At 34.7% G+C, this 17,815-nt stretch overlaps 1 protein-coding gene across 5 annotated transcripts in view; it reads right to left on the reverse strand.

Annotated features, from left to right (window-relative positions):
- The window catches only part of TMEM135 (transmembrane protein 135), a 449,569-nt gene that overhangs the window by 106,029 nt on the left and 325,725 nt on the right, over positions 1-17,815 (reverse strand). For 3 of the 5 annotated variants that reach the window (XM_047878354.1, XM_047878353.1, XM_047878351.1), the window contains 5 exons: positions 13,902-13,965; positions 12,837-12,913; positions 6,620-6,718; positions 5,770-5,837; positions 87-3,356 (listed from right to left, as the gene is read on the reverse strand). In XM_047878354.1, the coding sequence (XP_047734310.1) occupies positions 3,224-3,356; positions 5,770-5,837; positions 6,620-6,718; positions 12,837-12,913; positions 13,902-13,965 (441 nt within the window). In that variant the 3' untranslated portion in view covers positions 87-3,223. Of the gene's footprint in view, positions 1-86; positions 3,357-5,769; positions 5,838-6,619; positions 6,719-12,836; positions 12,914-13,901; positions 13,966-17,815 lie in introns of those variants that run through there. The other 2 variants (XR_007156343.1, XM_047878352.1) reach the window with 2 other exon arrangements.

The following is a 17,815-nucleotide window of genomic DNA, read 5'->3' on the forward strand; positions in this document are numbered from 1 at the left end:
CACACACACACAGAGGGTCAGGCTCTGCACTGGCAGCCCCTGATGCGGGGCTTAACTCACAAAACCGTGAGATCATGACCTGAACTGAAACCAAGAGTTGGACACTTAACTGACTGAGTCACCTTCTGTCGATCTACTTTCTGTCTTTACAGTACAGATAAATCACAGAAAGAATTCAAGGACTATAAGGGCGTGGCGGCGTCTCTGATTCAAGGCAGTAAGAACACCAGGCCAATGGTCCCAGTGGGCCCGCCCCTCTGGCACTGCTGAGAGGCTTCTTGATCACCACAGTGAGGGGGATGTGACCTAAGACAATGGACGAAGCTCTTTGCGGGAAAAGGAAATCGATTTTCATTAACTATACACTGGCAGGGGACTCAGAAACTTGGGACTGTGATACCATACAAGCAGAATACAATTTTGTCAGTATTAACAACTAAATCAAATGTCAGCCTGAGCACAGTCCACAAGGAGACAAATGCTCAAGCTCAACAAAGAAAATACTAGGACAGCTGACCAATTTGGGTTTAATCACACAAGACATGTTCAATATAGAAAAAAGCAAATTATAAAATCGGAGAGCAAAGAATAAAAAGATACAATTTTAAATAAAGTAACAACTGACTAAACTTCAGATGAGTACCAACAATAAACTACATATCAGCCAAGTGACAACCATGTGCACAGACCAAGAAAAAAGTTACCAAAGTGACCACAGAATTTATGAAACGGCATAACCGGACCAAAGGTTTTATTCCAGAAATGAGTAATAAAATGGTCTAAAACTATCTGACGAAACATTGGCAAGGCTTGAACAAATCGGAGACAATTTGTTATCTTGCAACCTCAGTCTTTACTGGGTTGGTACAAACCCTAGGATTTTATGACACAGGAAATAGCAGTGAAACAACCACACTACTACAAATACTCCGATGCACTGTTTTGCAGTCTACACATTAATGTTCGCTGTAACCAGTTCTGGTGGAAACTTAACATAGGCACAATTTCCTTAGTGTATAAATGGACTAAAAAAACCATCTATTTGACTTTATTTACGGTGTCACATGGTTTATTGATACCTGATTGGTTAGAGGTAGAGAGATATCATTTTGATTGTCTTCAGGAGCACAGACACAGTGTCTGTTTTCTCAAACAGCTACACTGTGCAGTCTGCCTCAATGAAATCAAATTGGATTTCTCTTTTCACCCCTGAAAATTCATTAATTATTCACTAAAGCTATACATTCATTATCATGTTCTGCTTCATGACGGTTATTTCATTTTACATTTTATATTAAAAAATGACTATAGCTTGAAAAAAAAGGAAATCATAGAAATGCACCTTTTGACAGTAAGATTTTACTAAACAATCTCATCCAATTTCAGTAGGATTTGCCTTTAACACCATAGCCTTTTTAATGTTCATGAAAACAGCAACGTATGAATTAAAATGTTTTTCTTTTAAACTGACAGGAAAAATATTATAAACATAATTTCTAAATAAAGAAAATGAGGTACAGGAAGCAGTGCTTTCTTCACTGCTATAATACTTCATTTTTAAAATTAAACACAGTACCAATCATCATTTTGATTCCAGGAATAAAAACTGAAAACTTAATTTATTAAGCAATTTTGAAGTCTGAAACCAAAATGATTCCTTAACAGTATTGCCTAATAGTCAAGTCAATTCTAAAAAATTAATCACAATGCAAAATTTTGACCTCATTAAAGTGGCTCTGTTACCACAGTATCAGAGTCTGTCTTTTTGTTGGGTTTCAATTTGCCATAACAACTGAGGACAGGATTACACATGAACAGAAATATACAGGGCTTGGTGAAATTGAATACGGCAGATTAAGCATTTTAAAAGTCTGGGTTATAATTCTTGTTGCAACACAAGTTATACTGCATAATTAATTTACAACAGCCCAAAACTTTTCAGCAACAAAATGATATTAAAAAAATATACCATTATCCCTATATGTTGCATTAACTATAGACATCATAACCACTTAAGCCTTTTATTAAGTTAGAAAAGTATGACTTTTCCCTGAAAAACTCTGAAGAGTAATCATATTTCAATCACAGCTGTCCCGACCTAACTCATAATCAACACTTACTATATTTTGTCACTTCTTTGTTCTAACAGGAATAAAAACAGTAAGTTTTTGAAAAGAGGCTGGAGAACCTGAATCCCATAGTGATGAAATGGACTTTTTAACAACTACTGGATTTTTATATTGTTTGTAGCTGTAAAATATCCACTGGTGGGATGGTGGAGAGGGAACAAACTGACAAATTTGCCCAAACTACTTTTGATCCCTTCTAAGTCAGCAATGGCAGACAAAACGAGCTATGAAGAATTCAGTCCTTATAAATGCAAACAAACACCGTACACCTTCACGAGGTTTAAAAGCAACTTCATTTGCTTTTAAATATTCAAGTGTAATGCTTCTGTAAAAGATTAAAACATACATTTCAGCTTTATCAGATATGTCAAATTCCATTTGCTCCTAACCTGCCATTAGTACATAGGCTCACTGGGCTGCCAGACAGCCCAACTGACCATGAAGAGAGATGAAGGTATCAGTGGAAGGGGAGCATGGATACCACGGCATTTATCCGAACAGCACAAGACCCGTCTTCGCATCCCTGAAGTGAGAATGGCCACTTTCTTCAATTAAATTTCTTCACACTAAAGCAGCATTGTCTGGGAAGAATTACTTCAGTTCCATAATATTTCACTACTATAGTTACCAATTCAAAAGTTAAAAAAAAAAACAGACCAAATCCATGTACCCGTGATCCTTTGTATCCTAAAACATAGAAATATTCTTAGTTTTAACCAAGAATTATACTGGAATGAACTAAAAACATCTTTTAAAGTAATTTTAAGTATACTCTTATTTGTTACTACATTTCTACATAGATTATTTAAGATTGCTTGTAGACATAATTTAATCAATAATATATCATAATGTCAACCACTACAAGTGACCCAGAATCAGATTCTGGCTACAGAGGGTGCTTAATTATTAAGCAACACCTTCCTAAAAAGCTTCTGTACTTCTGACTGGTAAGAAAAACTAACAAGAAAAGAGTATCTCTCATTGAAATAACACTGAAGTTCAAGCTCAAGACTCCTTCTTTGTGTTTCAACACAGTTAACTCTTCAGGATAAAATAATGAAACATTAAGTCACATTAATAAATTACAGTCATCTTCAAGAAAACTCGATGGGCAACTCTGGTGTTACAGTTGTATATCTTGGATCCAACCTAGGGATAAAATCCTGAAAGTGTTTAGATGCACCAGTACCAAAAACATCAAGGACTTTTCGGTTCATGACAGCAAATCTGCAAAACAGAGGACACAGTGAACAAGTATTTAATGAAGTTTATAAAATAAGATGATTCACTTGACCTATCTTTCATGGAGTGGGAAAACAGAAAAGATTGACGTGATGAAGAACTCAATGGCAGATTCAAAGTGGCAGAGTCACTTTGGTACTCTACCTCAAGATTCACTGTCTCATATTTTGTTTAAAGAGATCAGAATCCCTAGACCCGAAACCCCAGAAACCACCATTATAATTTCAAACCCCTCTCAAGTTCTTTCCACCAGATTGTGTCAAACAGAAAAACAGATACATGACAATTTTTCTGATGAATGAAATCACAGGATATCAACAATAAAGGAGCTTAATATTTGCCAATGAGGCAAAGGTACTAAATGTAATTTCTTTCATAATTGACATTTTGATGTCTCACAATCCACAGAAAATACATCCGAATGTGTAAGTATTTAACAATTAAAGGGAAAACAGCATATAGGTTTTTAAATTTCTAATAGACATGATGAAGTAAAAGCATACCCTCATTTTATCCATCACTTAATTTAAAAGGTAAAATAATTTATTTTACTTTTACTTTTATTTTTTATTTTTTAAAATTTACATCCAAATTAGGTAGCGTATAGTGAAACGATTTCAGGAGTAGATTCCTTAATGCCCCTTACCCATTTAGCCCATCCCCCTTCCCACAACCCCTCCAGCAACCCTCAGTTTGTTCTCCATATTTATGAGCCTCTTCTGTTTTGTCCCCCTCCCTGTTTCTATATTCTTTTTGCTTCCCTTCCCTTGTGTTCATCTGTTTTATCTCTTAAACAGATGCAGAGAAAGAGGATCTCTTTTGCATTGTTGGTTGGGAATGCAAGCTGGTGCAGCCCCTCTGGAAAACAGTATGGAGGTTCCTCAAAAAACTAAAAATAGAACCACCGTACGACACAGCAATTGCACTACTAGGCATTTATCCACGGGATACACATGTGCTGTTTCAAAGGGACACATGCACCCCCATGTTTATAGCAGCACTATCAACAATAGGCAAAGTATGGAAAGAGCCCAAATGTCCATCAATGGATAAATGGATAAAGAAGATGTCATACACACACACACACAATGGAGTATTACTCGCCACTCAAAAAGAATAAAATCTTGCCATTTCCAACTACATGGATGGAACTGGAGGGTATTATGCTAAGTGAAAATAATTTTTAAGGACATATATTTAGCTAATGTGCAGGATGAACCCATATCTCTATGCCCGATCCCAAGCATTTCTTCTGGGGAGAAGACAACAGGGTTAATTTTGAGCCAATGGCCACCATCACTATTCCAGGAACGATAAACGTAACTTTCGGTGCCTTTCCAAAGTTAAGTTCCCTCCCAAAATAATCAACTGCTTAAACTCCTTAATGGGCAAAAATCTAAATGACAAAGAAATAAATGATTAATAATAATAATATAAAGGATGCAGTCTCATGGCTAAGAGGAAGAATGCTAAAGCCAGACTGCCTGGCTCACAGCCCACAGCTCTTTTATTTGCTAGCTGTGTGACTCTGGCGAGTCAGCTGACCTCTCTGTGCACCTCAGTTGACTCAAATATAAAACCAGGATATTAATAGTACTCATCTCATAGAGCCATTTTAAGGATTAAACACATATGCATGTGTACACGTGTTGTATGTGTATGTCTGGGACACAGTACAATACTATACAACTGCTGGCTATTAAAACTACGAGTGATAATGATAACAGCTACAATTTATTAAGTGCTATTACACAACCATACAAAGAATGTATTACTGTTTCATAGTAGAGAGTGAGAAACTGAGGCTCATGAGGTAAAAAAACTTTCCACCAATAACACAGCTAAAGTTATCAGAGCCAGAGTCAGAGTCCATGGTCTCTCTAGTAGGTCAAGCTGCCTCCCAAAGAACTAGATCAAGATCAGAAAATGCTAACTAAAACAATAAAGAACATGATAATAAAGGCAAAGGAAAAGTATTCTTACAGAATCAAGCAAAAGAATATGATTATTTTTCTCCCACTGGAAACCATTCGATTATTTAGGAATGATTTCTAATGAATCTGCTGAGTATTTCTAATCAAAAAGAAGAGATCAAAGATTATAAAAGTGAGACTTAAGTGTGTTATGTAGCAACTAATTAGCAATTTTCAAATCAATACAGTATTTTCCCACAACATTTAAAATATCTAAAATAATACAGGGAAAAGAAAAGTCAAAATAATGTTACCAAAAGAATACCCCATGTTATACATATTAAGTTGGACATATTTGATTTACATGTAGATGCTTACTTTATCACTGGAAAAATATTCCCTCAAAAAGATGAAAAGATTCAAAATCTTTTTAGGGGGAAAATGTTTTTTTTTCTATGGTCAGGTACAATATCTCAGTCACTTACTTGCCCTTGGTGAGTCTTAAAAGAAACTTCCAGTAAGATGGTCGCAAAGTCTGAACTTCCATCACAGCCTAAGATTAGAGTATTCAATTTGAGACTTCTTCAGTAAAGAGCAAATATAATTAGTCATATTAGGCAACAGAGCACTTTTTTATTTTTATTGCTCATTGGATTTTAAAAACAACAGTGATGATAATAACGAAAATATGTATTTATGTTTAACTTGATAACTATCAAGAATATTGCTTATGAAATAATAGTTGAGTTAACTCATTATTATCAGGAAAGCATTTACTGAATATTCATTAGATAGCTGGTACTTCCTTAGTTATAATAAGTTTATACACTTGGCAGCATTACTCTGAAAAAGTGCAAATAAAAGTGGTCCCCCCGAATTTTGCAACAGTCCTAAAACCACTAACATCAATAATGATGATTACATAATTTAGAGAAATTGAACAATGCTTCTAATAGACTAGATCCTACCTCTATCCTCGCTGCCTGAGTAATATGGGGGAAATGCAATTATTCTTATTTATGCTCATGGTATCTGTCTTCTAGTAGAAGTATAACTAAAATAGGCATTCTAGCCAAGGTACTAGTGTAATAATTTGCCTATAAATTGCACTCAATTTAAACCTAAAAATTATTGTGTTCAGAAAATTTTAAAAATGATCTAGCCCATTAAGTTAGCATGTTTACTGATTTGAAACTTGCAAGCTATCTTGGTAAAAAAATAAAAAAATAAAATCTAATCCATAGAAATTTTCCCAGGTCTTTATTGCCTACCCCCCCCCCCATTGATTTAATGTAAAGAAATAATTCATTTCTCATATCAAAAAGCTATACTTACTGCCTGGAAGCAAATTGCTGTAGAGATGGAATAGATGATAGTATCTGCATGGGGAAAATAGGGAACCTTTCCTGCTTCAATGCCTTTGAAATACATTGTCTGTAGAACAAACATAATGTAAGATTTAGAAATAAACCCACAACTTTAAATAGCATTAACAATAGAGTGGAGCAATAGACTCACTTGCTATCTACAACTATTTTGTCTACCTTCCAAACCTAATAATCCTTTCTGAGCTCAAATTACAGGTTGCACCTTCCATGACATTAGTTAAGTGTCAGCCTTTTCCTTCCCTCATCCCAAACCAAGATACCAGTAATAATGCTTTTCTGTGAATATAGTAACATTGTATTTCTACTTCTTTTATATCATTTATACCTCAATGTTTGTTTGTTTGTTTGTTTGTTTGTTTGTTTGAAGTTTGCCTTATTCTGAGAAGTTTATCTTATTCTGAGATAGAGTGCACACAAGTAGGGGAGGGGAAAGACAGATAATCCCAAGCAGGGTCTGTGCTGTCAGCACAGAGCCCGACACGGGGCTCGATCTCACGAACCATGAGATCAGGACCTGAGCCAAAATCAAGAGTCAGACACCCCACTGACTGAGCCACCCAGGCACCCTTCAATGCTTTTTGTATAATCCTCAGGTCTCCCTTCCCTGCTAGATCTAGTCATTCACTCATTCATTCATTCATTCATTCAACATTTAATGCTGTTAACTAATGCTGTTAACACTATGCTAGGAGCTAGGAATTTAAAAATGAATACAATAACATCTAAGTTAGTGCATAAGAGAAATAGCTAATGCACTTAGATATTTAACTATATATATGTTTAGTATGTGTGTGTGCATTTTTTGCCCCCCCCCCCGAGGACGGAACAAACTGCTCTGCCTAGAACAAAGGAACAAGGAGAATTTCAGAAATGACTACATTTGAATAGTGCTTCTCAAACCACCTGCACTGAAGCAACACTTCAAAAAAATTTTTTTCCAATTGCCATAGCTTGATACTTTTATAATACAATAAAAATAAATTACTAAAAACTGAATTTTAAAAACACAAAGTGAACCAAAATTTCACTTTTGTATTAAAAAAATAAATTACTCTGTCAAGTTGCTACAGAAGTTTCCAAATGCTTACTCTCTATTTCTATGCTTACTATGAACTGGTAATAAACAGGTCATGGACTGGCACTAGTCTGCTGTCCACACTTCCAACAGTGCTGCCTCCTAAGAGGCCTAGTATTAACAATGAGATAAGAGAGAAAAAGCAGAAAAAGCAGGGGTAATGAACTGGGTGAAAGTACACAATACATATGGGGAAGGCCCAGCTAATTTATATGGATAGAAGATGTAATTATTCACGGCAATAGTTTCTCTGAAACATGGGAAAGCTCAAGTAGAACTAGTAAGAAAAGAAGAAAGAACCAAGAAAGAATGATGTTACAATCAGGTGGAGGAAAGTTCAAGAAGACACGGGTGGTTCATGAACTAAAGAACATGAAATAATTTTTCCCCAATCTGGAAGATATGTACAAAAAGCTACACTCTACTTAGGAAGGAAGATATACATGCACCACTATTTTGAATATACTATACAGTATATTACAAGGTACAGGTATACTGTAGTGTATTCATGTTGACAAAAATGAAATTCAGATGTGGTAGAATAGCATCATAGAAACATTATATAACACAGGTATCTCCTGAAATATGTAACAATTGTGTTCCTAATTTCTTATAATAAACCTTATCTATTGAACCAGATTCTAAGTTAATGAAGGGTGGGAACCATATCCCACAGTTCTATATGCTTACCAGCACTTCATACAGTAGTGGGAACATAATAGATATTCAATATATACATCTTGGAAATAATTATTTCCAAGATAAAAGTTATCTAGTCAGCTGATTTTTATTTAATATTCATTATATAGTAATGCATAATTTTAATATAAAATTAACTTCAATCATAGGAAACTGATTGCCTATTACACCACAGTCATTAATTCCACAAAGGACCTATTAGTAAGCTTACATTTGTAATTTCCTAAATTAAAAATAAATTCTTATCAGTACATTTTATCTCTAGTTTCTTCTGCCAAGATCAAACATGGTCTGTTGATATAAGAAAAGAGCTATGCCAAGGTGCCTATGTGGCTCAGTTGGTTAAGCACCTGACTCTTGATATTGGCTTAGGGCATGATCTCACAGTCCTGACATCAAGCCCAGCATGGAGCCTGCTCAAGATTCTCTCTTTCCCGCTCCCTCTGCCCCTTCCTTGCTCGTGTGCACTCTCTCTCAAAAATAAAAACAAAACTAAAATAAAAATAAAATAAAATAAAAATTTTAAAAATTTAAAAATAAGTTAAAAAAGAGCTATGTCACTGCTTGGCTTAAAAAACTCTAGCCATGTAGGGAAGCAGCTATAAAATACAGGTTTTACAAACCAGATCTCAATATTGGATTCTCCCTGTGTCAAAGAATGTATTTTTGCTAGCTAGGGGATATTTTCTTTCTCTGACACTCCTTTTCCCCTCCATTAGCAAGTCTTGTCACCCTTACCTCCTAAACATATACCAAGTCTGTGTATTTCTCTCTATCCCTACTGCTACTATACTGGCACAAGCCATCATCTGTCTGAGACTAATTGTTCTCCCAGCTTCCAGTCTTGCCTCTATTCCATTCTTTATATAATAGCCAGAATGTTTTCTTCTTCTTAAAATGTGAATTAAATCATGCTATTTCCACACTTAAAACTCTCCAATGACTTCCAATTGCACTGAGAAAAATATCAAACTCACATTCTCTCTCTCTCTCTCTCTCTCTCTCCCCTACACACACACACAGACACAGACACACCTGAATAAAGCAAGTATGTAATCCTCTTAATATCATTAGGGCCACAGATTTTCAGTGAGATAAAATTTTTCTTCTCTTTTTTTAAAATTTTTATTTATTTGTATTTTTTTAGTTTTATTTTTTTAATTTACATCCAAATTATTTAGCATATAGTGCAACAATGATTTCAGGAGTAGATTCCTTAATGCCCCTTACCCATTTAGCCCATCCTCCCTCCCACAACCCCCCCCAGTAACCCTCTGTTTGTTCTCCATATTTCAGAGTCTCTTATGTTTTATCTCCTTCCCTGTTTTTATATTCTTTTTTTTCCCTTCCCTTATGTTCATCTGTTTTGTATCTTAAAGTCCTCATATGAGTGAAGTCATACAATATTTGTCTTTCTCTGACTAATTCCACTTAGTATAATATCCCCTAGTTCCATGCACACAGTTGCAAATGGCAAGATTTCATTCTTTTTGATTGCCGAGTAATACTCCATTGTATATATATGCCACACCTTCTTTATCCATTCATCCATCGATGGACATTTGGGCTCTTTCCATACTTTGGCTATTGTTGATAGTGCTGCTATAAACATGGGGGTGCATGTGTCCCTTCGAAACAGCATACCTGTAACCCTTGGATAAATACCTAGTAGTGCAACTGCTAGGTTATAGGGTAGTTCTATTTTTAATTTTTTGAAGAACCTCCATACTGTTTTCCAGAGTGGCTGCACCAGCTTGCATTGCCACCAACAATGCAACTTTATCCACATCCTCACCAACATCTGTTGTTGCCTGAGTTGTTAATGTTAGCCATTCTGACAGGTGTGAGGTGGTATCTCATGGCGGTCTTGATTTGTATTTCCCTGATGATGAGTGATGTTGAGCATTTTTTCATGTGTCGGTTGGCCATCTGGATGTCTTCTTTGGAGAAGTGTCTGTTCATGTCTTGTGCCCATTTCTTCACTGGATTCTTTATTTTCTGGGTGTTGAGTTTGATAAGTTCTTTATAGATTTTAGATACTAACCCTTTATCTGATCTGTCATTTGCAAATATCTTCTCCCATTCCATCAGTTGGCTTTCAGTTTTGCTGATTGTTTCCTTTGCTGTGCAGAAGCTTTTTATTTTGATGAGTTCCCAATAGTTCATTTTTGCTTTGGTTTCCCTCGCCTCCAGAGATGTGTTGAGTAAGAAGTTGCTGCGGCTAAGATCAAAGAGGTTTTTGCCTGCTTTCTCCTTGAGGATTTTGATGGTTTCGCTTCCTGCCTTGCATTTAGGTCTTTCATCCATTTTGAGTTTATTTTTGTGTATGGTGTAAGAAAGTGGTCCAGTTTTCCCTGCATGTCGCTGTCCAGTTTCCCCAGCACCACTTGCTGAAGAGACTGTCTTTATTCCATTGAATATTCTTTCCTGCTTTGTCAAAGATTAGCTGGCCATACGTTTGTGGGTCCATTTCTGGGTTCTCTATTCTGTTCCATTGACCTAAGTGTCTATTTTTGTGCCCAAGAGATAAATTTTTTCTAAAATGAAGTCAAATAAATCTATAATCTTAGCTTTGAATTAGAAATATCAATATGCTCATTATTTTCTCTTTCTCTAAAAAGAAAGGGGGGAAAAAGGATTCTCTAGCTCTTTTTACTGGGAAGGCCAAAAAATAATAACTAGCCTAGAAGCAAGAAGTACCCAAGTACCCAAATTGAAGTCTCTAAATACCATTTCCCACCAAAAGAATAGGGGTCATTGGAGAAAAGACTGATTCTGTTTCTAGGGCAGGAAATGTCCAAAATGAGCCTGGACCATTTTGTTTTATCACAAAGCAAGAAAGTTATCAGAGATATTGGCATTATATAAAAAAGAAACAGAAGTCAACTTGAAGAGGCTCTCATGGTCAAAGATAGTGTAATTCCTGGGTTGAAACAAGACCAAATATTCTAAACTTTACATCTTCATAATGACATTTAAAAATAAAGACTCATAAATAAGTCAGTTTTGCAGAATGCTAGGGGCCAATTCATTCTGAACACTGTTAAGTAAAGGGAAGTAATCAAGCATTTTATTATTTCTTTGTGAACAAATCAAACCATTTCAGAGTAACCAAACAGTTGAAAAGGGAAAAGTTTTTTTTTAAAAGAACTCATGGGGCACCTGGATGGCACAGTTGGTTAAGCATCCAATTTCAGCTTAGGTCATAATGTCATGGTTTGTGAGTTCGAGCCCTGCATCAGGTTCTGTGCTGACAGCTCAGAGCCTGGAGTCTGCTTCAGATTCTGTGTCTCCCTCTCTCTCTGCCCCTCCCCTGCTCATGCTCTGACTCTCTCTCTCTCAAAAATAAACATTAAAAAAAGATTTTAAAAAATCTGCACAAGTAAATAATTAGAAGAAACAATAATGTTATAATATCATTTTGCAACTCTCAATGAAATAATAAACCCTGGTAATGATTAATAATGGGTGCTACAACAATTAAGTGAAAGCCTAATGGGGAACTTTATGTTAGTTGTGTTAACAGAGCCCACTGATCAATCTTAGAGTCACAAAAAGAGACACAACTAATGTGCTTCCTAATGTGATGCAATAGGAATTCATACACATAGTAAACGTGAAGTATTTCTGTCCCCTCCACCCCCTAAAAATTGAAACTGAATTGCTTAAACCTCTATATCTAACAAACAGTTCATAGGAAACACTTGGGTTAAAGAAACATATTAGTATCACCAGTAAGGATATAATTAGCAAAATCCAAAATGTGGGAAATTTCCCAGAACTAATAACATAGATCTTCAACAAATAAATGGCAAGGAAAAAAAGAAAGGGGGTTAGGGGGAGGAGGTAGCTATTAAAAACTAAAAGAGACTTTGGATCCCAATTAAAACAGATTGCAGAAGATATCTGTGAGATATGAGAATATAAGCTCTAATTGGATATATGATAATATTAAATTACTAGGTTTTTTAAATGTGTGACAATAGTATTTTGATTGTACTTTGGTAGTAGTGTTGATTTGTTTTTAAGGAGTCTTTATCCTTTTAGCCATAGTCTTTAAGGAGTCTTTACCTTGAGTTATTTATGGAAGAAGTGATATGTTATCTGGGATTTGCTTTAAATTAATTCAGTACTTGTGGGGTTGGGACAGTACAGGTGGAATAAACTGGTCACATGTTAACTGTTGAAACTGTATGATAGGTACACAAGAGTTAGTTACTTTATTCTTTCTACACTTGTGTATATTTGAAAATAACACACAAAAAGAAAGAAGAAGAAACAGGAGAACTGACTTTGTCAGTACTTTTATAGGATTGACTAGTCCTTGTAACTGGGATATGGAAGGCTCTACATCCTTTAGAGCTGTGCATGCATCAAGATGTTTGCTTACCTCTACCAACTTGGAAGCTAAATACATGGAAATTGTTGTACTTTTATAAAACATCATTGATACTCCTGCCAAAAAGCCTGAAACAACAAATAAAGCAAAACTGATCAAATCTCAAAGTATTTCTTTGTTATTAAGTCATTCAGAAATGTTCACTCACTTAAGTAAGACACAATCGGTTTGTAGCACTGCCCTTTGTTATACAAAAATAAGCACAGTAATATATGTGATGACATTAAAATGAGGTGAATTTGATATCACACATTTTTAAATTATGAAATTGACTTTCAGAGTTAGGAACACACAGTTTTGACATATATATTACAAAGACACTTTATATTCTAAATATAACTTTAAAAACAGTAGTCTTAACAAATATAATGATTTTCAAAAGTAATTTTTAAAGGTTATTGATACCATTTCTCATTTTAAGTGAAAATATTTATTAATCAATTCTTCTAACAGCTCAAATTACTTTTAGTGATATCCTCAAACTTCTTTCCATAGTACTGCCTTTGTTCCATAAATGGGAAACAAAGGCAGAGGGAGACCCGGAATACTGGTAGCAGGAATATCACTAATAAATATCTGTAAACTGTCAATTTTACTTAAGTAGCATGTATGCTGTACTTGCAGAAAATGTTAATCTTGAGTTCTTATTTTTATGAAACTAATTAAGTTCTTTAAAAATAAAAATATATATGATTAAAATATATGTCACTTGCCAGTGGCAAAACCAGAATGCTTCAAGCAATATAACTGTGCTTCCATTAGTCACAAAATTTTTTGAGTTTTATGTTCTTTTATAACACATTCCCTAGGATTCCTGGCCTGTAGCAGGCCAGATACCCAAATCATTATATTGCCATTTCAAAACATCAGATGGCAAGAATGCCTGGGTATGTTAAACTTGGCGCATACAAAATGTGTGGACTGGTCCCTCAGTAGGGATTCTATTATGGAGAAAAAGAGTTATACAGAAATCAGATGAATTTGGAAACTATTTCTGAGTCATTCCTACCACGGATTGATGCAACTGCAGTAACTCTTGTGTTATCATTGCCTTACCAGCTATAATAGCATGCAATTCATCATCCAGGTTTCTGACCCAGCGCAGGAAGCAACTAGTACCCTACATCAAGAAGAAAATGCAGTGACTTCAGTTGTTTCATTTCTAGAAAACATGCATGTAACATCTATAATGAGTGAGTCACTAGCAGACCTTGATGGCAAATTGGTGATCTAAATCAAACTATTTTAAATATATGAGTTGGAAAACTATCAACAATAACCTGTTATAAAGTTATTGTTCTGGATAGACTCTATTAAGAAATTATACATAATATTTTTATTGTCAAGGCACCTGGGTGGTTCAATCAATTAAGCATCTGACTCTTGATTTTGGCTCAGTTCATGATCTCACGGTTCGTGAGATCAAGTCCCACATAGGGTTCTGTGCTGACAATGCAAAGCCTGCTTGGTATTCTCTCTCTCTCTCCTCTGTCTCTGTCCCTACCCTGCTTGTGCACTCTCTCTGTATCAAAATAAATTTAACAAACTTTAAAAAAAAATACATAATATTTTTATTGTAATTATTTTCCAAAATGAAGGCATAAATTTTCCTTTGCCTAGATGTAGAATCACTCCCACTGTAATAAGAAGAAAAATCAAATACACTATAACTCTAAGCCAGAATTCCATACTCAGAGAAAGTATTTTTCAATATAATGGTGAAATAAAGACTTTTTCCGGTAGATAAATACTGAGACCCACATAGTAGCTCTGTAAGTGATGAATTTTCATAAATGGTAAAAGGTAATTTTGCAGGCAGAAGGAATATAGTATCATTTAGATCTGAAAAAAGAAATGAGGAGCTCTGAAGATGGCAAAATGAAGATAAACTTAGAAGACATTTTTTTAAATATCATTTCTTTATATAAAAATAAACTATCAAAAGAAGAACTATCAAAAGAACTATCAAAGAAGGGGTGCTTGGGTGGCTTAGTCATTTAAGCATCCAACTTCAGCTCAGGTCATGACTTCATGGTTCATGAGTTTGAGCCCCACACCGGGTTCTGTGCTGACAGTTCAGAGCCTGGAACCTGCTTCAGATTCTGTGTCTTCATCTCTCTCTTCCCCTCTTCTTTTTTTTTTTAATTTTTTTTTTCAACGTTTATTTATTTTTGGGACAGAGAGAGACAGAGCATGAACGGGGGAAGGGCAGAGAGAGAGGGAGACACAGAATCGGAAACAGGCTCCAGGCTCTGAGCCATCAGCCCAGAGCCTGACGCAGGGCTCGAACTCACGGACCGCAAGATCGTGACCCGGCTGAAGTCGGACGCTTAACCGACTGCACCACCCAGGCGCCCCATCTCTTCCCCTCTTCTGCTAGCGTTCTGTCTCTGTCTCTCTCTCTCTATCAAAAATTAATAATAATAATAATAATAATAATAATAATAAAATATCTAAAGCAGTGGTCATAAAATATGGCCCACTAGCCAAATCTGGCTTGCCAACTGTTTGTATGTGGTTCATGAGCTAAGAATGTTTTTACACTTCTCAATGGATAAAATAAAATTGTAATATTTTGAGACATGTAAAAATAAAATGAAATTCTAATTGAAGTGTGACAAAGTTTTATTAGAACATAGCTATGGGTGGCTCAGTCGGTTAAACGTCCAACTCTTGACTTTGGGTCAGGTCATGATCTCACAGCTCATGAGTTCAAGCCCCGTGTTGGGCTTTGGGGTGACAGTGCAGAGCCTGCTTAGGATTCTCTTTCTCTTCCCTCTCTCTGCCCTTGCCTCACTTGTGCTCTCTCTCTCTTTGAAAAATAAATAAATAAACTTTAAAAAAAAGAACATAACTATGCTCCTTTATTTATATATTGTCTATGGTTGCTTTCACACTACAACAGCAGAGTAGAGTAGTTATGACAGAGACTAACCGTATCAGCCACAAAGCTTGAAACAGTTATCATCTAGCCAATTACAGAAAACGTTTTCTGACTCCTGGTCTAAAACAAAAATGGTAACAATAGATCATGGGGTTTATAACACATGAAAAGATAAATGTATACCACAAAGGATGAGAAGGAGGAATTTGAGGTATAGTATTCTAAGAGTCATACACTATACATGAAGTGGCATAATATTTGAAAACAAAAACTGATGAATTTAAAATGCTTATTATAAATGTTAAGGCAGTCACTGAATTAAAAAAGAGGTATAAATAGTAAGCCAAGAGTGAAGATAGAATACAAAAATACAAAAAACAAAAATAAAAAACTAAATACATAAATTTTTTTTTAAAATCCAGGAGGAATAAAAAGGAAAAAAAACAATGGAAAAAATACAAAACAATTAGCAAGAGGTAGATTTAAACTGTACCATTATCAAAAAGTACATTAAATGTAAATAGCTTAAACATACCAATTAATAGACAGAGATTATCAAATTGGATAAAAAAGGAAGAACCAACTACATGTCATCTAAAAAAATCAACCTTTAAACTGAAGACACAGTTAAGACTAAAGTAAAAGGACAGAAACAATGTACTATCAAATATAATCAAAGGAAAACTGGAATAGCCATATTAATATCATACATTGTAGACTTCAGAGCAAGGAATATTACCAGAAATAAAGAAGAACATTACAAAATGAAAAAAGAGTCCATTCCCTGAGAAGACACTGAAGAAATATGAATTGCTGCTCTGCCCTTCTCCCAATTACATCCTTATAAAGACGTTAATGGCATTGACAATTTTATTTTAAATCCCATATGGCTTTGGAACACACTGTACCATTTTTTTTATAAGGGATTTTCTGACCCGGTTGTATTTTTCTATAGTTTAATACCATTAGTTTGTATTACCTGAGCAAATAAATAGTAACAGAAATTAAAGCAAACAAATGAAACATGCTCTGAGATATATATGCTGGATGGTGGAGAATAACCAATTTGGGATAAAAATGTTGGGAGACAATCCACATGCGACACTTAGGGTTTATGTTAAGAATAAACATAAACACTACGACATAAGAAATGAAAAAGAATATGAACATATAGAGTTACAAATATTCTGTCCTATTTAACTCTTGTATATTCAAAGACAGTAATGTTTCCTAATCAAAACTATTGAAAATATTTTCAATATTAGTAATATTTCATAACAAGTAATTAACTATAGCTTACCATTTGCTACTACTGTTCTCCTTTCCGTTTAAAAATACTTCCCCTATATGTACCTTATATAAATAAACTTTTACATAAAATGATACATAACCATCTTACCCAAAATGACTCCAGAATTCAAGTTTCCCTGCACTATTATTATTATTATTATTTTCAATTTAAAAACAATGTGTGTGTGTTTGCATATAGTCAACCTTAGTTAACATATTTTACCATTTGGAAACTACGTTTAGGTTTATAGTCTAAATTTTAGATGTTTAATAAAATGTCAGTAGTATGACTTATATATGAGTGATCCCCATTAAACAAAAGGCCATTACTTAAAATTTCAGAATACTATGTCATGGATGATCCTTACATATGTGTTTAGGTGTGCTTATACATGTGCTGGTATGTTTATAGGAACATGCAAAAACGGTGGAAGAATGTTAACAATGGTTATTTGAGAGAGTGTAATAGGAATAGTGAGTATATCAAAGAGGGATAACAAGTCATTTCTTACATAAGTCACAACAAAAAATCTTTACTGGCTCTATCAAGTGTTGATATCAGCTAAAAGGGTCTGAAATATGTTTAAATTAATAACATATGTTATGTTCAGTAAGTATGATCAAGAAAAACAAAGAGACCAGATATATTAATATCATTTTTGATGTTAGAAATATAAGTTAAAATTTTTCAGTATCTACATTACTGAAAAAAAAGTAAGTCTTTGAAAATCTTTCATATTATATATAAATGCAAATATATCCACACTTTGAAGCACATTAAATAACATTTTAAAAG

This window comes from Prionailurus viverrinus, chromosome D1, assembly GCF_022837055.1.
Source record: "Prionailurus viverrinus isolate Anna chromosome D1, UM_Priviv_1.0, whole genome shotgun sequence".
NCBI lineage: Eukaryota > Metazoa > Chordata > Mammalia > Carnivora > Felidae > Prionailurus > Prionailurus viverrinus.